Source organism: Oryza sativa, chromosome 4, assembly GCF_034140825.1.
Source record: "Oryza sativa Japonica Group chromosome 4, ASM3414082v1".
In the NCBI taxonomy this organism is placed as follows: domain Eukaryota; kingdom Viridiplantae; phylum Streptophyta; class Magnoliopsida; order Poales; family Poaceae; genus Oryza; species Oryza sativa.
Genome location: NC_089038.1, coordinates 22,962,006 through 22,981,268, shown reverse-complemented (window position 1 = coordinate 22,981,268; position 19,263 = coordinate 22,962,006). Strand labels below are relative to the sequence as shown.

Genomic DNA, 19,263 nt, shown 5'->3' with positions numbered 1-19,263 from the left:
TATCACATGCACCGCCTCTACCTACTCTTCTCTCGGGTGGGGACCCACCCTACCTTGACCAAAACTTGACCCGTGCCTTCGCCTGGAAGCTAAATCACAGCTTGTCCTTGAGTGGGGCCCAGCGTCGTCCCTCGCCTGACACGGGGGACAGCCCTGTCATTCCCTCATTAATGGGTCAAGACTTGTGGTGGCCACCCTCCGAATGACTCTCCGATGGGACGGGTCATACCTACCTCCACTCCGCCGGTAGCAGATGCGACGTGGGAGCACGGTTGTCCGTCCAGTCAGACGTGACCGGCGTCAGGCCAGTCACAGACCGGTCATTCTTAACCATCACGCGCCAGATGGGCACGCCGCACGTCTGCCCCACTGCATTAAATGCGACAGGGGGCAGTTGGGGGGCTGCGCGCATTAAAGGGGGTTCAACCTGGGCCCCCTCCTCGCTTGCTCCCCCCGCCAAATGGCGGCTAGGCGAGGGCCTCGGGGCAAAGCGGCGCAAGGGCCCGAGGGGCATGACGTGGCACCCCGAGGCCCCTCGCCATCCCGGCCGCTCCTGCGATTCGCGGAATGCGGGGATAGGACCAGGCTGTAGGGACACGTGGCAGGATGGGAAGGTAGATTCCCCTCACCTCACATACCCCCGAGCCCATATCTCCGACAAAGATTGTTAAATATGTTATCCGAATTTCAGCATACAATATATTTGGGTTAGTTACATAATAACACTTTGTATTACAGGATTAGTTTCCAAATAGGACTTTGAGCGTTTGCATATTAGGACTCCTAGATTTTCCTTTATATATCTCTTTTATGCTGCACGGAAACGGTGCAGCAACCCAATGTATCTCTTACGTTTATATCTAACTCCTCTATACTGATATTTGCCGGTCGACGCACATGGTTTTTTTCCCATCAGGATTTTCACATAAAATTTGTATTTCTATTATCCATCTATTTTCATAATAAGAAAGACTTAACTGTCTAATTGGTTGTTATAAATGCACTCATACGTATAGGTTGTGCATGCATGCAAAAATCATAGCAGGGCTCCTATTTTCATAGAGCAAATAATGGTCAGCTCCTTTTCGTCAACCTTGAGCTTCCTTTCTAGAGTAGAATATCTTACGGAATTAAGTAATATGTAAGATTAAAATTCCTTTTAACCCGTTGTAACGCACGGATATTTTTTCTACTAAATTGAAGATGAAACAAAGGGGACCTATGTACCACTATGAGGATTCGATATGATACAACTTTTTCGTAGTGTCATTTGTTCGTATTGCTATCAGGCTTACTGATACAAATTTTTATTAGCATCATTTATTCATATCTCTATCGAAAAGTTGTGCTGACCACGTCTCATGTCTCTCATTAATTATGAACTACCAACAATTTCGTTTTCAAGTGAGATGACTGCTCGGTTACATACGCTGAATGCACTGAACAAGTAGACTTGTTAGGTAGCTTTCAGTTCAGCGTCTCGGATTAGCTAAGCTAGAATTTTAACATGTGAGGGGGCCGACTTGTTGAGTAATAATAATACTTAATTGTTGTAGTAATATGATAATTTAACAATTTAACAGTAGTAATTTTATATTAATATATACCCTATATTTTGACAATTTAACAATACAAACTAATCATGTTTAAGCCAATCATTTAGCAATGTGAAGATTTTTCACAATGAACTATGTATAACAAGACAGTTAGGACTTAAGTAATCAAATTCATGATTGGAGCCATCAAACTTGATTGTTCCAGTGTTCCACACCCATCCATATGTACTAGGCAGCTAGCATAAATTTCACAACCAATGGCCTTTGAGACAAAGGCCCAAAGACTCAGGGCAGCTAGCATTAATGCTTACTTGATCTTGTGATTAACTAGATGTACTTGGAAATTTGCAATTTGTTGGGGGAGGCCAGGCCTTCCTCTGCTCCTCCCGGCTCTGCCACTGCCAAGCACATGCATGTGAAACGAGACAAATCATTAACATATGATTAATTAAATATATAAGGTTATAAATTTAAAATTAGCTTTATTTGATTGTTTTTTAGAAAAAAAAACTATATAGAAAGTTTTTTTATATATTACAAAATTTACCTTTATTAGTCTGGAAAGCGTGTATTATGTGATGATTATCTGTGCCACACTTCCAAAAGAATAATTTTGCCAAAAACTTTTTTACATCAGTGTTACTTAAACAACTTGATTTAAGCTATTGTTAGCTATATAATATATAATATATTTCACCCTATAATCAATCTTCCACAATCTGTCTAGTCATCCATTTCAAAGGGCTAATAATCCGATAAAGCTAGTGGATGGGGGCATTCCGGTGCTTCGGATGTTTCATGATCTAGTCGAGCCTGGCATGAAAACAATCCTTCTTAGATAAGTTGCATCGAATACTTTGTTTTTTAGTCCAAACTCGCATACATCATAGTCGTAGATCCGCCGTATGCAATTTACTCCAAATGACCACTTGTCTACTCTTCAGCACAATATATATTTAGACGATATTGCCCTGTGTCAAGCCAATAAGGATAATAAGGGAAAAAAAAAGTATTCCCTCCGTATTTTAATGTATTACGCTGTTGACTTTTTAACCAATGTTTGATCATTCGTCTTATTTAAAAAATTTATGTTATTATCATTTATTATACCGTGACTTGATTTAACATCAAATGTTCTTTAAGCATGATATAAATATTTTTATATTTACACAAAAATTTTAAATAAAACAAATGGTCAAACATTGATTAAAAAGTCAACGGCGTCATACATTAAAATACGGAGGGATTACCTATCTGAAAATACATTTCAGAAAGGTTTTAGCAAATCTATCTGTGCTCGCCAGTCGCCACCACCGCAATCCAACCGATTATCTCGCACGCATGCATGCTTCTACCGAAGCATCACCAAGACCCGTTTCTCACCGGCTCACCGCCAACAAGTGGTGTGGAACGTTCATCATGCAAATCGAGATTCTCTTATATGACCACAGCTCATCCAAAAATCTCTTGGGGTTTAATTCCAAAAGAGACATGTGACAACTGATGCAAGTGGAAAACAAGCAACGAAACCGCAAGAAGCTGCTATCACCCTAGGTCGCTATTGTACGTAGGAACTTCCGGATTGTTGCCACTGCACCCCCCATATTTCCTAATTAATTTGTTGCACTGAACATATAAATTGCTAGAGTTTGTGCCTATATATAAAGCCAGTTATAAAGTGGGATATATAATTGCAATAAATGTTTAGGATGAAAGTAAAATTGGAGTACATTCTATTATCTCTTTTGAATAGAGAGACGTATATGATGTAACAAGATGACAACTAACATAGGTAAGCTAAAAAAAACGACTGGTCGGTAACCTGGACGATCAAAATTCATTGGTATGCTAATACATTATAATTATGAGTTATGACAGTTTGGTGGTGATGATACCCGTGAGCAATTTATAGAGAATGTAAAGTTTTGGCTTAAATATCGTTAACAAATATTGTGACTTAGTGTTATCGATGTTTCTTTCACTTTGATACCGATGCCACTATTACTGTCGGTTTTTTTCATCATGAACTTGTTGATCACTTAACAATACACCGTTGATCGGTGATTTATGCAGGTACCGAAACACAGCACACGAACAACACGTAACACAATTACTAGTTTTGAGTTTTTATTTGCAACGTTTAGCCACTCGTCTTATTCAAGAAAATTTTGCAAATATAAAAATTAAAAAATTATGTTTAAAGTACTGTAGATAATAAAGTAAGTCACAAATACAATAAAGGAAAAAGTACGAATTACCCCCCCCCCCCCCCCCGCGCGCGAACTATCACGGCCGTCTGAATTACCCCCCGAACCACAAAACCGGGTATTCTTCACCCCCAACTATGCAAACCGGACAAATTATCCCCCTCGACCCAATCCGCGGTGGTTTTGATCCACGTGACGTACGCGTGGCAGTCCAGTCAGCACTCTATTTATTAAAAAATATGGAACCCACCTGTCATCTCCTCATCCTCTCTTTCTCTCTCTTCTCTCTCTCACTCTCTCTCTCTCTCTCAAACGCGTCGTGCGGGGAAGGACGCCGCGGCGGCGTGCGGGCGGTGGCGGAGCGCCGGGGAGGACGCGGGGGTGGCGGGCGGGCGATGGCAGAGCGCCGGGGAGATTGCCGGCGGGCGGGCGCGGAGGCGGCGGCGGGCTGCGGGCGGGGGAGGAGCGGACGCCGACGAGCGGCCGGCGGCGGGGATGGCTGCGGGCGTTGCGGGGGCGGAAGCCGAAGGCGGGCAGGCGAGGACCGAGGAGCCGACGCCGACGCCGGCAAGCGGGCGCGGAGGCGGCGGCGGGTTGCGGGCGGGCAAGGAGCGGACGCCGATGGGCGGCCGGCGGTGGGGATGGCTACGGGCGTTGCGGGGGCGGTGGCCGGAGGCGGGCGGGCGCGGAGGCCGAGGCCTCGACGCCGGCCGTCCCGCCGCCCTCGTCCTCCCCGCGCGCACGCCGTCGAGAGGCGCGCCGCCGTGCATTCCATCCTTGTCGTCGTCCTCCTCATCCCCCCACGAGTTGGCCAGTGGTGGAGGTGGGGGCACCGTCGGAGCGGCGCGGCGGAGGGGGCCTCGACGCCGGCCGTCCCGCCGCCCTCGTCCTCCCCGCGCGCACGCCGCCGAGAGGCGCAGCCGCCGTGTGCTCCATCCTTGTCGTCGTCCTCCTCATCCCCCCACGAGCTGGCCAGCGGTGGAGGTGGAGGCGCCGTCGGAGCGGCGGGGCGGAGGGGGCCTTGACGCCGGCCGTCCCGCCGCCCTCGTCCTCCCCGCGCGCACGCCGCCGAGAGGCGCCGCCGCCGTGTGCTCCATCCTCGTCGTCGTCCTCCTCATCCCCCCTCGTCGGCGCCGCCCGCCGCCGCCGCGTCCTCCCCGGCGCTCCGCCACCGCCCGCACGCCGCCGCCGCGTCCTCCCCCGCACGGCGCGTGAGAGAGAGAGGAAGAGTGTGAGAGAGAGAGGAAGAGAGGATGAGGAGATGACAGGTGGGTCCCACATTTTTTTTTATAAATAGAGTGCTGACTGGACTGCCACGCGTACGCCACGTGGACCAAAACCACCGCGGATTGGGTTGAGGGGGGTAATTTGTCCGGTTTGCATAGTTGGAGGTGAAGAATAGCCGGTGTTGTGGTTCGGGGGGTAATTCAGACGACCGCGATAGTTTAGGGGGTAATTTGTACTTTTTCCTAAAATAAATAATAATTTTAAAAAATTTTGAATAAGACGAATGGTAAAACGTTACAAGCAAAAACTCAAAATCTCTTGTATTATGGGAGGGAGGGAGTAGCATGCAACAGGCGGCACTAGTGCACGTTGTCCTACCGAGCCTTGCCACCGGAGAGGAGGACGTCGGCGACCAGCGCGTCGAGGCTGGCGTGCGCGCGGCCGCCGGGGCGCGTCGCGCGGAGGCCGGTCTCCTTCCACTCGCCCGCCCGGCGGCGCATCTCCCGGCCCTTGTCTCCTCCCATCGCCTCCCGTATCTTGGCCTCCACCGCGTCGCGCCGCACGTCGTCGTCGATCTCCATGGCGACGCCCCACTCGGTGCAGCTGTACCGGCGGTTGGTCTGCTGCTCCGCGAAGAACGGCCAGCACAGCATCGGCACCCCGCCGCAGAGGCTCTCCACCGTCGAGTTCCAGCCGGAGTGCGTCAGGAACACGCCCACCGCCTCGTGCCGCAGCACCGCCTCCTGCGGGCACCAGCTCGCCAGCAGGCCGCGCCCCCCGACGGACTCCATGAACTCCGGCGGCAGCACGGCGGCATCGCCGTGGATGAGGTCGGGGCGGACGATCCACAGGAAGTCGTGGCCGCTGTTGGCGAGCCCCCACGCGAACTCAACCAGCTCCTCGTTCGTCATCACCGTGACGCTGCCGTAGTTAACGAACACCACCGACCGGGGCGGCTTGCCGTCGAGCCAGCCGAAGCAGGAGTCGTCCTCCTTCCACAGGTTGGAGCCCAGCGCGTCGAGGGGGCTCCCCTTGGGAACGACCTGCTCGGCGAGGAACCCGAGCGGGCCGATGGTGTGGATGGACACCGACGGCGGCAGCATCGCGCGCATCGCGTCGAGCGCCTCCGGCTCGAGCTCGTCGAAGGTGTTGAGCACGGCGGCGTCCGCCTCCGCCAGCCGCTCCGTCACGTGGAGCGCGAAGTGGAACATGTACTCGTCGGGGTCCGTCGCGCGGAAGAACGACGGGAAGTCCTTGAGCCGCAGGTGCTTGCTCATCCCCGGCGTCCAGTCCACCGGCGCGTCCAAGAACCCGTTCGTCAGCTGCTCCTCTGCATGCATGCGTGTGTCCACCCATGAATGGAAACCGATTTTCTTCTCGTAAAAGCTCAGGGTTTACCTTTGAGCGGGAAGATGCCCTTGTCGAGGAAGGAACGGTAGTAGCGGTAGCCCATGTAGCCGCAGACGCTGGCCGTCCAGAAGAGCGCGCACGGCACGCGGAACTCCCTGGCGGCGTCGACGGCGAAGCTCATGACGTCGTCGGCGACGACGCACGTGACGGGCGGGGACTCGGGGGAGGCGTTGGCGTTGAGGTCGGCGAGGAGGCGGCTGAAGTGAGGGAGGCACGTCTCCCTGGTGGAGCGGCAGAGCGGGGGCACGTCCTGCGTCGCGTCGGCGTCGGACGGCGGGAGGCCGTCCGGGATGGCGGCGAAGCGGAACCCCGGGAGGCCGTCCAGCGCGGCGGCGCCGCGGGAGCGGAGGAGGCGGCGGTGGTTGAACTCGGTGTTGACGAAGGTGATGTGGAAGCCACGGTGGTGGAGGATCTTGGCGAGCTTCAGCATGGGCGTGACGTGCCCCTGCGCCGGGAACGGCATGCACACGGCGTGCGGCTTGTCGCCGTCGGCCGCGATGGAGCCCATGTCTCTGTATGCGTCACTGTACTCGTGAACCTCGTGTGGTCACTGAACCGTGTCCTGTTTACTGTTTTCAGTGAGGAGGGCAAGTGAATAAGTGATGGTTGGAAAGCTGGTATTTATAGATCTAGGTCCTACTACTCTGTCTATCATTGCTTGCGCTTTTCGCGCTGTCGCCATCTCGCAAGGAACGCTGGTGCCCAAATGCCCAATCACTACAAAGATGGCTATGGTAAAGTATCTTGATAATATACTGCGACTAGTTATCGTGTCACTGATTGCTTTAACTCTTTGATAGGAATTGTATAATTAGCCAAAAACAGTACGCATCTACTGGATGAGTGGATGGACATGGAAAGAACTCTGAATGGGACAGCACGAGGCACCGGACTGGGATGACCTCCCCAGTCAGGCATCTCTGCGTCTGTACCATTGACTGTTGCATAAACATGTAATGCTACTTATTTTCTTTGTTTGATAACATTTGTTACTATATGGACTAACACAAATTAGTACCGACTACCGACCAATAATTTCCAGGAAAAAAAAAAGAGGGAGGGCCGGGGGCACTAGTAATATAAGCACTTCGTTCAGTGGAGCAAAGTGCCAAGTTTTCTACATGCAGGGAACATGTACCTTCAAAGATCCTTTTAGCCATATGGATCCATGATCTATCCACCTGGCTAACACGGTGAACCCTTTTTCTTCTGTATCATTTGGGGAAAAAATCATGTAAGAATTTAGAAGTTACTATCCCGTTGGCGCCCACAATTTCAGCATATAATAACATGAAGCAGCACTAGGTCAATTCTTCGAATCGTACTCTGATACGTGAGTGTCAGTGTGTCACTGGCCAGTAGGAGGGAAAAAAAAACTGCAATTGCTGGGATACTTGATTACTTGTGAGTTGTGACAACAGTTGCACGAACGAGACTAGGGAGCAACCCTGAACTCACTCAATCTTTACCAACAGAAACGATATATTACTTTGCACGGCATCCGCGTTGCAGATTTTTATTCACTAGCTGCGCTCGAGCACATGCACATGTTAGATGAATATATACTGGAGATCAACAGAACACCTATCCCAGGTTTGAGCTGTGAAGCGTCTCAATCATGGGCACCTCGTGGAGCATACAGAAATTATATAATCAACAGTGGTTAGCGAAGTATCAACTAAGGCCCTGTCTAGATTCCAACTTTTTTCAACAAACCTTCAACTTTTCCGTCACATCGAACTTTCCTACACACACAAACTTCCAACTTTTCCATCACATCGTTCCAATTTCTTCAAACTTCCAATTTTAGCGTGGAACTAAACACAACCTAGAAAAGATTGTGCACAATAAATACTAGGTATAACCATGTATTAGCAGCTTAGATTGGCATGAAAAGTCGAAGCATGAACATTCAAGCATGTAGTAACCACTAACAACTTCAATTTTCGAGAATAACTGCGAAAACTTCATTGAAAATATATGAGATTTAGTGGTAAACTGATAATTGGAAAAGCATAGAAGGCAGGAGAGACCGAATAAGCACATAAATCAATTATCCACGCCTCAACAAAAACCTGTATCATCCAGTAAAATGAGGTGACAAGGTCTAAAAACCTTCCCAGATTTAGCACATATATCTAGTATTCAGCCAAAAAAGCTACTAATTAGCTTGTCCTTTTCCATGTGATCTGCACGTGGAACTTAATGCATCAGCATATATCAGTCCATAAAGAATAAGGCTTGCAGAAATTAATTATAAATAACAAGATCATGCATGGGAAGTTTTGTAATGCAACCAACGGCAGATGTAGATCAGATATAACAAACAATACAGAGCAACCCTGGAGGAAGAGATGTCATCGAAACAAGATATCAAATCACAATGTGTCATTCTCTAGAAGTGATGTGTAAGGAACACACAATTGACTTCCAGTTTTGAGTTCACAATCAAGATAAGTTTATGGCAGTGTCACATAAATGCCTTAACAGACAGACATAGGATTGCAACCATATTATCGCTTCTGCCATCTAAAAGATGCATATCTTTCTTGCCACTACTCCATTATTGCATCTCTCTCCTTTAATATTGTCCCCAAACAACCATTATGCCCTTGTAGAAGTTGAAACTCCAGAAATCAAAATTTCTCGACATAAGTTCTAGAATTTCATCAAGATTTTTACGGTGGGGAATTTTTAAAACTTTTGGGAGATACATTATTTTCTTGATTTTTGCAATGCTCCTGTTGTGGTTACCACAGCAATTAATCATTCAAGCCGATGACATAAGTACTAAAAGGAAAACCAACAGAAAAATCTCGTGAAAATGACAGGAAATTTTAGAATGCATTGAGCAACGATTAGTATTGGACTACACCCAGATAGAGCTATGCTACCAATGTTCGCTGACTCCTCTTTTCTTATCCAACTCGCTGGCTTTAGTAACACACGAAGGTTCGATAAATCTGCGTAATAAACAAAGGAAAACAGAATAAAATTCCCACTCCTAAGAACGTTTACCTTAGCTCAATTCTCTATAGAGTATCCTCCAAGTATTAAGGGTATATGATCATTATAATAGAAAAGAATAAGCAATGTGCTAGCTTGATAGATAGTTCATCTGAGACATACAGATGCTATATATCTCCCCTGTATAAAAGGAAATCTATTTAAGGGGAATTATGAGGATTAGTTCTGCGAACCAAATAGATGTCATGATTGTAACAGCATAATAATGGCATGAAGATGATTAAACACAACATGTGCCAAATAGATCTTGTCAGCTATCTAGAAGATATTTCGTGATCTTATCGCAATCCACAAATTGTGGCATGACGGAAGGTGGCAAAACACTAACATGTGCCAAAAAGACGTTGTCATATAGGGTCTGCATATATTATATTCTAATGCTAACATACTAATAAAAAAAAAAGAACTGTTGAATGCTTAGCATACTGATGTGTAACATGAAGAAAAATTGTTTCTTAACTACTTTGAAAGCAGTCATTCTCCTTCCTCACTAAAAAAACTGTTCCCTCTCCTTATAAAAAACCTCTCCTCAAAAAAACTGCTCCTCCTCCCAAAAAAAAAAAACACCCCAAAAAAATCTTGTGATCCCGTTGCAATGTACAGACATGTAACTAGTTAAAGAAAAAGAGAGAATAATGTATCTGGCGTGTGGCATCCACAGGTCCAGAAACATGTCAAAGTGTTTGTTAGTGCTTAGTCCTAGGGAGCAACATAAGTTGTGTGACAGTCATATTGACCAGCTCAAGAAACTATTTTCTTATCATCTAATATATCTATATGGTTGCACAGTAACCACAGAACACTCCCACATTTTCACAACTTACTAATTTGCAGGAACTGAAATGAGTCACTGGAGTTTGGGCCACAAATAATCCAGCAAATTTTGACTTGATTGAGCCTGAGTGAATTCGAACCACAGAAACAGCTAGCAAAAAGCAATAACTCTCACGATGGAAATTGAGCTCAGCTTGTGAGGCTAGAGATACACAAAATCCTAGTATGATTTTTTCTTTAGTGAAGTATACTAGATGGGCAAACCCCATGGCACCTCATATAAGGTTACAGATAATGGACAGAGCTTAAGCACACACAGGATGTGTAAGATACTTACCTAGCAATATCTGTTGCGCTTTTGTATGAACATGCTCAGGGGATTAAATGTCATGTGATGGTTATAGCAGAGGCGTCGCGTTTGTTTGATCTTTCAAGGCGGAAAAATTCTTCATCTCTTATCAAAGGAGGGATATTCCATGTGCCATATGCATGGCCTGACATTTTTCCACCTGCAAGATGATAACAAGCATGGTTGCTTTAGCACTCCATCAATAAAAGAATATCACCCAAAATAAAGATGAAGAGACTAATTATTGTGTTCAAAATGGGTGGAAAAGACACACCTTCCTTTGTAGCTTCCTCGCATCTTCTCCAATAACTTCCTGAGAGGGTAGGATCCAATTTCTTAGAGAATCTCTCATATTTCTCCTCAGCTTCACCTATGCACTTGGCCTGTAGCAGCCATTCAATGAAAGAATTACCATCACAAAGTAAAAAAGAAGTTATGTATAATAACTTGTAAACCAACAATATGGGAACTAGATATTTTTAACTCATTGGCATAATTGACAAATTTCTGTAAACTGGCGGTGATCAATGGCAATACTCTCAATGTTACATGGTTGAATAGTTTTAGTTTAAACAAGATCAATACTTACTATTTATTATTTCATAGATAAGAAGATCAGTACATTGACTGCAAGTTTCTTGCAATTAGATACTCACAATTTTACGAACAAGAACCATATTTAATGAATTAGAAACATTAGGAACACGGCACTAGTATTGTCAAAATAAAAAAGTGCCATTAGGTCGAAGACGGATAAATTGTTACTCACCAACATCTTTGGTGCCTCTGAAGGTCCATAAATTGCAGCAAACATACGGAGGATGTTAAAAGTATTGTTCATCACATCATCCTGCATCAGAAATTTAAACTATTTAAATAACAGTTATACATGCATTGGTACATTGACAATATCAACTAGGCATTAGCAAAACCTCACCTCATAATCATACCTGCAAGATAATTATAACATGTCAATAGTGCAACAACTGCTTAATGTTTATGCTGTAAATTCTGAAATGCACCCACACCTTCAATATTTTAAAGGTTGTTTCTGTTTTTCTTATATCATTTACCAATTAGGTTTCACCATGAAAGTCAGTCAAACCAAAACTTCATTCATAACAAACTTCTGTTTAAAGTTGAATATATCACACATCCTTGTCAGGATAATGCAGCTCTTGCAGATTTCTGCCTTAAAGTTCTACTCCCATATACTCTACACCCGTCACTGTTTTCCTTGAGCATTACCTCCAGCAGATCACATGTAGAGGATTTCTTCAAACTAAACAGTTTGCACTATTCTACGTAGATGCAGTACAAATTCAGTTATGCATGCAAGATTAATATTTAGAGCACACTTACAGATCATCAGATATCTCCACTAAAAACTCTGAAATTGACAAGAACTCCATATGCACTTCATTAACCTACAAACATAAAAAGAGAAAGAGTTTAACTAGACAAACACGAGCAGGATTTGGTAGTCAAAGCCATATGTACCTGCTGACCAGTTAGACGATACATCAGCAGATTAAGAACTCGGTAATCAAACGATTTCAGATGGATTGCTTCCATCACATCTTCAATTGATATCTACAGAGAAAGAATAAGCATTGTATTTAAGTCTGGCAGAACAGGGGAAAACGTTATCAAAGGCATTGTATTTCAACAAAAAAGGGGAATGAAAAATGCATGTTTCAAACTTGTTTGCTCATCAGTTCCTTTACAATATAGTGTGCGAACTGCTAGGCTCAAATACCAATTCTCCTGAGAGACAGTCTTGCTTAGTCTAGTCTCTGCTTTTTCAATATTCAGTGGTATACTTTGATGCTTTTGTCATATAACTGTTGATGCCCTGATAAATGAACAGATGATCCAAGAGATGGCTCTAAGTACCTTGTCATTTCTCGACAATGCTTGGCAAAGCTTTCTCTCTAGAGACCAATACTGAATGCCAGACTTTAGTTCATTTCGCAATCTAAAAACAGAGAAAAATAAGGAGACCACTCAATAAAATATGGTGGATTTTCTAAATATTTACAGGTGTATAGAAGAGTACCCAACTGATCTGTCATTAGCCCCTGGCGTTGAAGAAGATCGTCAAGGACATTGAGCATGCCAGTCAAGGACGCTTCATTGGAAGTTCTGTTTTCCCTTTCCAACACCTGCATCAGTGACACTAGTGTATTAGAAAGTCAATGTACAAACTATCATCCAATAATCAACATAGATTGTACCCCACATCTCACAGGATAATCAAGTCAAATGACCAAGACTTACTGTTAAGGAAGCATCGTTACCTGGGACCATCTGCAAGTTATATTCATTTAAATCATCTAACTGCAACAAGAAAGGCTGAATTTGATCAGAGAAAAAAAAAACATAAGCCGTCAAGGACAAAAAAGTGAGCATTTGAGCAAAAACCTGGTATATGTAGCTTTCGGTGAAACAAAGAACAGGAAGAAACTTGAAAATAGATTGTGCTTTGTTGACATCTAAACCATGAAACATGAAATATGACCTGCACTGTCATTTCAAGTAAATATTGTCAACGACTCATAGTTGTAAGAAAAATATCTAAAAGAAATCCACAATAAAACAAAAGAATGAAAATATGCTTGCAAGAGAACAATGAAAATCTATAACATCACATTGAAAGGTGGTTCAAGAAATGGCAAGACATACTCCATGTTAAGTTATCTTGTTCAAAGATGAACTTAGGTCACTAAGTGAGTTATATCATTTTGTGGCACAAGCGAACCCATGACAGCTTTCATAAAAGTAATAGAGAAGTACTAGCACATAGTTTTACAGAAAGCTGATGACAATTAAGGTTGTTAGAGGTACCGAACAGTACGCACAAAATCTTCAATCGTAGAATTAGCTCTCCTCATTGCATGAAACCCAACCATAGGTGCCTCCTGAACAGTTAGTTTCTCGGCATGCAACTTCAACTTCTTATTTGGCTGTAGTGGATCTCCCAAAGATATATCTTGATCAGCTGCATTTCAAGGGGCGTCATCTCTATGGAATACAATCCCATTTGACAAGATATTTGCTAGATTAACTCACAAGTTGAAGCAGGAATGATCCTTCCTTCACCACTAGTACATTCTATGCTGCCAAGGTGGCACACTTCTTCAAGAGTATCAACATTGACCTTATAAACAGAACTCAATTACAAATGCAGCATAGAAAACATTTTCAAGTAAGAAAAATCAAAAGTAGAGCAATAGCGCACCAAAATTACCTTTCTTAACAGGTCAGAGACCAATAGAGCTTTTTTCTCCATGCTAAGTGAATCAAACGGTTGCACCTGTGAACCCGAAAAAGATGAGGATTGTCCTTAAATCATACTTTACAAGCATAATTCCAAATGCACTTAGTCAAAAAGTAGGGGCATCTGATATGCCAGCAAGAGGCATTGAATTCAGGCAATTCAGCATAGCAATGGGGAAAAGAAGAGGCAAACCAACTGAGATGATATTATCTATACAATCTTAAAAGAAGCCAGTAGTGGTGGACATGAGTCTGCCACCACCACTGGCAAGCGGAGCCCACAGGTCAATTCAAGTGCTCCCATTAGGCCATTTGGGGCTTCAGCCTCCTGAGTGCATCATAATTCTATAAGGGATTAGACCAATGTAATAAGACTCTGTTGTTAATAATCCTATTATTATTGAACGGGAAGTAATAATTCTAGAGCAATGCAATAAGATTATGTTTTTAATCCCGTAACAAGGTACAGGCATTCTGCTAGTAATCATAATAAGAATTCATGCTAGTGTTTCAACTTTTCTCAATGGATTATTTTCAACATAATTTGATTAACATAAGCCTGGCAAACCAGCATATGTGGAAATTTAGTTTTCAGTTGGTGTTTTAGAAAAATAATGAAGAGTTGTGCTTTCCCAGGTTGTAGATCTTTTTTTTTTCCTCTTCTGAAGGACTTATTGGGAGGTTGCAATCAGGGACAGATTTAGCGTATTAGCAGTGGGGGCCCTGGACCCCACTCAAATTTTACATATATTACACATACCCCTAATCATATTACCAATAGGCCCCCACTGCACCTGACAAGAAGGCCCCCACTCTTCTGGTTTTCCTTCCTTTGCAATCTCTGTGCGTGCGGTGAGGACAGTGTTGAGGACTCGAACCGTCCGCTCCCCTTCCCTGGATCCCAATCTACAAATCGTAATTACCGGAGCGATTGAGGCCATCAAAATCTGGTGCTTCCCGCAGTTCGCCGTTTCCCACAGCCTGCAAGTGCCAGCGCCGAAGGAGGCCGTCGCGACCACCGCCTGGAGGCTTCACGAGAGCCACGGATGGCGGGATGTCGGCGTCCTTCCATCGCTATCTGCCCAACAACGCATCTCCGTGCCAATCGCGTCACGCCGCAAGTCGTGGACAATCTCTATGGGCTATGGCCACAGCCCATGCGGCCATGTCGGCAAGCCTCACCCGGTGCACCTGCAGCCTGAAACCCTCTCTAGTTGCCCTTGGTAAGTAGCCACGGTATGTTTTATGTTTACATTAGCAATTTTGTCTTTCAAAATTTTGAGCCGTACTCCTCTAGTTTGTGGTAGCACTAATATCGTAATGCAACATCTCATCAATGATTTGGTAGGAAAAGATAATGACATATATTTGTAATAAAAAAACAACAGCAATAATGAACACTAATGGAAGGAATCTAGTGCAAATGCATCAAAACCAATAACTAGACAAAATTTTGCAATGCCTCAAGCCCCTCAACCTACTGAAGTACTGATTCAGACAAGCTTCCTTGGAGTAATGTAATATGTCATAGTCATTTTTATGTAGGATCTGCAAAATAGGTGAATTTACTAGGGTTTTCTAACTTGCTATATATAAGTTATAAAGTTAAGTTAGATAATTTACATACCACAGATGCCCCCAGTCAATTTTTATCCTGCGTCCGCCCCTGGTTGCAATCCAACCAGAGGTGATAGATCCTCATATATTGGAAGTCCAAATCTAGAACAGCAGGCCAGCAGCACATATGTTGTCAGTGAGAAATCATCAGACACAGTGAGCACGTGTAAGCAGAATGCTTCACATTCACAAGCACTACATGATCGCGCATCAGCGTGCACCATCGCATCAGATTGGCCGCGAGTCACACGCAATTGCACAAACTCCCGGCGTCTTACACAATGAAACTCGGGGCACACGTCTCACACTTCCCCAAGTAAAAATCCTCTCACTCCACCACGCATGCTCAAACGCCTACCTACTCCCCTCCCCAACAAACCAAACCTTCAAAACGAGCAGGAGTCCAGGACGCAGATGAAATGCGATCCGCGCATAAACCCTCGGCCAACCGAAATCCTCTTAAGAAGCCATCTCGTCATCGTGCTATCGGAGCCCCAAACGAGCACCCCTACGCACGCGTGGAACAGGCAGTTCGAGGATTCGAGCTCGCCGGAGCCCGCCGCACAAGCGCAATCACCCCCGAACTGATGGAATCCGCGGCTATTGGAGAAAGGAGCGGGGGACCGGGAAACGCGACTTACCAGGAAGAGGAGGAAGTGGGCGAGGAATCGGTCGCCGCCGCCGCCGTCGCTGGCGCCGGAGTCGGAGCCGGAGCCGGAGAGGCCACGCGAACCCATCAGGGAGAGCACCCTCTGCACCTTCTCCAGCTTCAGCAGCGCCTCCATTGCTCCCCCCTCTCTCCCCTTCTCGGCTTCTCGCTTCGTTTCGTTTGATGCAGCGTCTCGGATTTTCGCGAGCGGATTCAGTTCACCACTGAAAACGGGCAGAAGGCTGGATTTGATGCCGCGTGAGATATGCGGAGATGGGCTTCAAATTCGGTTAGTCGACCCAAGATATTGGGCTAAGGCCTAGACTTCACCGGCTTCTGGGTGTGTTCATCAGATAAGCCCAGGGCCAGTTTACAGACGGCTCGATAGGCCTCCAGGGAAAAAGAACTTGCAGATCCAGAAGAAATTACTGCAAGTCTGGAAACTGTTCAGCACTTCTACTTCTACTTTAGACTGCAAACTGCATGGTTGCATCAGACAGAGATTGTCCAGTTAGGCTCATTCGGTTTGGAGAATTTTGTTAGGATTATTGTAAGAATTGAATCCTTAAGACTTTTTCCTATATGTATCCTACCAATTTTCTGAGGAAAGCTAACTCTATAGGATTCTTAGAATGAGGTGAGACCTCTTGAAAAGATTCCTAAGAAATGAAGTGGGTGTGACATTCTAATTCTTTACTTTTTCTATTCTTTTGATTTAGAAATCCTATGAACCCAACCGGAGCCCTCAGTGTTTTTATTTTGTTTGAAATGGAAGATAGTCAAGTTAGTTACTTCTACTTTTAGGCTATGTTCTTATCTTCAAGTTCCCAACTCATCTTCCTCGTTTTCCGTGTGCACGCTTTTTAAACTACTAAACAATGTGTTTTTTTTTAAAAAAAAAGTTTCTATACGAAAGTTGCTTAAAAAATCAAATTAATCTATTTTTTTAAAAAAATAGCTAATATTTAATTAATCATGCAATAATGCGTGCTCCGTTTTGCGTGCCAGGCCCAACCCTTCCTCCTGAACGCAGCCTTAGCCTTCATCAACTTTTCCGTCACATTATTTCAGTTTCAATCAAACTTTCAATTTTAGCAAGAAAAACACACCCTAGTTGCATATAAATCCACAGAAAGGGTCAGCGACTCAGCACAGGCAGAGCTGAATGAGAGCACACGATGCGTGTGACAAGACCATTTCGGTCCTGAGTCCCGCGAGTCCTGACGTCCGGTTGGGGCCTTGTGGGGGAGACGATCATCAGACGAGTTCTTCCAACGCCTGGAAGACCACGCCATGGGCGTGAGAGAGACGACGAGATGCTGCCAATTGCCCAGCTACAACTACAAGTCTACAGGTAGCAGCAGCCTGCCTGGCTCTGTGTGTGACCGTACCTGTTTATGCTGAAGCACACTGGGAGTCTGGAACACATCGCCTGATTGCCGGTTCGTCGTTTCCATATATACTGGGCGCCGCTACTGGACGAGCTAAAATTAGGCTCGGAGTTTGGACCGTGTCAAATTGGGCACGGACACTGTGGCGTACTGCACGTCTGCATGTCGAGCTGACCATTCTGGGAGGTTTCTCTCAGCGGGGCAGCATGGCTGACTGCTATCATCCGCTCCCGTGTCAGGTGTTGCCTGTTGTTGATCACTGCTCTGGTGTTTTTCTTCTTGTCTGCTACACGAATTTTTCCTGAGTTTTTCTGGGATGATGGGATATTAGAGGCTGTGGGAGTACTATCTGTTGTTCGTCTTTCAACATTGTCATATGCTATTGGCAGGCCCACAAATATCGATCGAAATCGAAAGTACGTTAGTGAAGCAACTTGTCTGATACTATAGGCCTCATCGTTTGGCATATTCATATGATTATCAGCCAAAAATTGAATTTTTAACGTTAAATTTGAAGCTGATTTTGGGGTTTTTTCATCGAAGTTTATTTTTCAGCCTTTGCTTTTATATCAGTAAGAACACATATATAAAAGTTTTATTCATAAATTGATTTTCGTTTGCAAATATGCCGTTTGGCAAACGATGAGGCTGTATAACTTTGGGCTTTGGCTAGCCATGATATACTCTGGATTGAATTCCACTGGTGATCGAGTTGTGTTTATCTGATTAGTTATTTCTAACAGAAATCCCTATAACTGTAGGCCTATGGGTGAGAAAATATGTTTTGTTTTTCTCGCATCATTGGTCAACTTAACCTCATCAGCAAACATAACCGTTGTAAATATATGCAGTTTTACTCATCAACATGGAGAATACTGCATCGCTCGGTGTTATGCTGTCGCAGATCTGAATTCTGTATGCACACACGTTTTTTTCAACGGTGCATCGTCGCCACTGTCTGGATGGGAACATGTAAAAAAAGGCAAGGACAAGTGAGTTAACCGCGGTTACGCATCGATAATCAGGGACATTATGACATGTCGATTTGATTATGATTTGATATTCATCACTAACGAGGGCATCTGCACGCTGTTTTCTTTTTCCCCACGGTTGTTCGGGAGCACGGTCGAGAGCCATCAGTTCATCATCGTTGACGCTCGCCTCTGCGCCACTGATTCCACACCTAGAAGAGCGTAATGACTCGCCTGTTTACTCTTCAGCAAAAACCGAGCTCCATGTCATCATGTGGCTCTGATCGGTTGTTCCCCCCTCTCGTGGAATGCAGCCTTTCAACTTACAAGTTTCAACTCAAAACATCCAGAGCTTCACTGCCAATGTTTCCAACTTATTACACAAGTGACAGCAGTAATAATCCAGTAGTAGTAATATCTGCCTCACCGGTAACTCTTGAGTGAACTGTGAACGCAACGAGTTGGACGGGGAGAAAAAAACAATTGGGGATCCAGCGATTCACCGGTTCACGACGTGGTGTTGTTGACACAGCAGCTAGTCAGCCAGCAGGAGAAGCTTCATCCCGATTTACCGATGGGCGATGGCCAAACCCATTTTGCACGACACGACGCGGTGCCGCCTCCGCGGCTCCGCCTAACCTCGTTCAACAGTCAGCGTGGCGCCGAGACCCACCCGAGATCCCACCCACCGCATCCGACTATCCGAGACGAGCCGGAGGCCGGAGCCGCCCTACGCGGCGCGTCACGTGAGAGCAGCTTCCACGGAATTTTTTTCCACGATCCCCACCTCACCAAATCGAATCGAC

The 19,263-nt window shown here is 45.2% G+C and overlaps 3 protein-coding genes across 6 annotated transcripts; all 3 read right to left on the bottom strand.

Annotated features, from left to right (window-relative positions):
- Positions 1–4,071: 4,071 nt before the first annotated feature.
- LOC136356221 (uncharacterized) lies at positions 4,072–4,533 on the bottom strand. Its single transcript, XM_066309814.1, has one exon. It carries the CDS (start codon positions 4,531–4,533, stop codon positions 4,072–4,074), a length of 462 nt encoding a protein of 153 aa, XP_066165911.1.
- A 751-nt stretch (positions 4,534–5,284) lies between these two features.
- LOC4336004 (7-deoxyloganetin glucosyltransferase) lies at positions 5,285–8,350 on the bottom strand. Its single transcript, XM_015780390.3, has 2 exons — positions 6,389–8,350; positions 5,285–6,320 (listed from the first exon to the last, which is right to left on the bottom strand). The coding sequence occupies exons 1-2, from the start codon at positions 6,906–6,908 to the stop codon at positions 5,365–5,367; spliced, it is 1,476 nt and encodes a 491-aa protein (XP_015635876.1). The 5' UTR covers positions 6,909–8,350; the 3' UTR covers positions 5,285–5,364.
- LOC4336003 (uncharacterized) lies at positions 8,285–16,290 on the bottom strand. 4 transcript variants are annotated; one of them, XM_066309606.1, is made up of 16 exons: positions 16,088–16,132; positions 15,457–15,548; positions 13,801–13,866; positions 13,623–13,710; positions 13,412–13,551; positions 12,975–13,076; positions 12,831–12,890; positions 12,615–12,715; positions 12,447–12,528; positions 12,051–12,143; positions 11,913–11,977; positions 11,488–11,500; positions 11,320–11,400; positions 10,825–10,933; positions 10,539–10,710; positions 8,772–9,363 (listed from the first exon to the last, which is right to left on the bottom strand). In XM_066309606.1, exons 3-15 carry the CDS (start codon positions 13,840–13,842, stop codon positions 10,589–10,591), a joined length of 1,098 nt encoding a protein of 365 aa, XP_066165703.1. In that variant the 5' UTR covers positions 13,843–13,866; positions 15,457–15,548; positions 16,088–16,132; the 3' UTR covers positions 8,772–9,363; positions 10,539–10,588. The 4 variants fall into 4 exon arrangements, with proteins under 4 accessions (XP_066165701.1, XP_066165703.1, XP_015635879.1 ...); XM_066309604.1 differs by lacking the exons at positions 8,772–9,363; positions 15,457–15,548 and adding an exon at positions 8,285–8,589 and having other exon boundaries at positions 16,088–16,290; XM_015780393.3 differs by lacking the exon at positions 15,457–15,548 and having other exon boundaries at positions 16,088–16,290.
- Between the last annotated feature and the right edge of the window lie 2,973 nt (positions 16,291–19,263).

What these genes read in the sequence shown, in the direction of transcription:
- LOC136356221 (XM_066309814.1), bottom strand. Translation starts at nt 4,533, where the DNA reads ATGCACGGCGGCGCGCCTCTCGACGGCGTGCGCGCGGGGAGGACGAGG.
- LOC4336004 (XM_015780390.3), bottom strand. Translation starts at nt 6,908, where the DNA reads ATGGGCTCCATCGCGGCCGACGGCGACAAGCCGCACGCCGTGTGCATG. An exon ending in GGGCATCTTCCCGCTCAAAG is followed by an intron (nt 6,321 to 6,388) that starts GTAAACCCTGAG and finishes GCATGCATGCAG; the next exon opens with AGGAGCAGCTGACGAACGGG.
- LOC4336003 (XM_066309604.1), bottom strand. Translation starts at nt 16,231, where the DNA reads ATGGAGGCGCTGCTGAAGCTGGAGAAGGTGCAGAGGGTGCTCTCCCTG. An exon ending in CCCACTTCCTCCTCTTCCTG is followed by an intron (nt 13,867 to 16,087) that starts GTAAGTCGCGTT and finishes TCGGGTTCACAG; the next exon opens with GTGCAACCGTTTGATTCACT. An exon ending in GATCATTCCTGCTTCAACTT is followed by an intron (nt 13,552 to 13,622) that starts GTGAGTTAATCT and finishes CTTGAAATGCAG; the next exon opens with CTGATCAAGATATATCTTTG.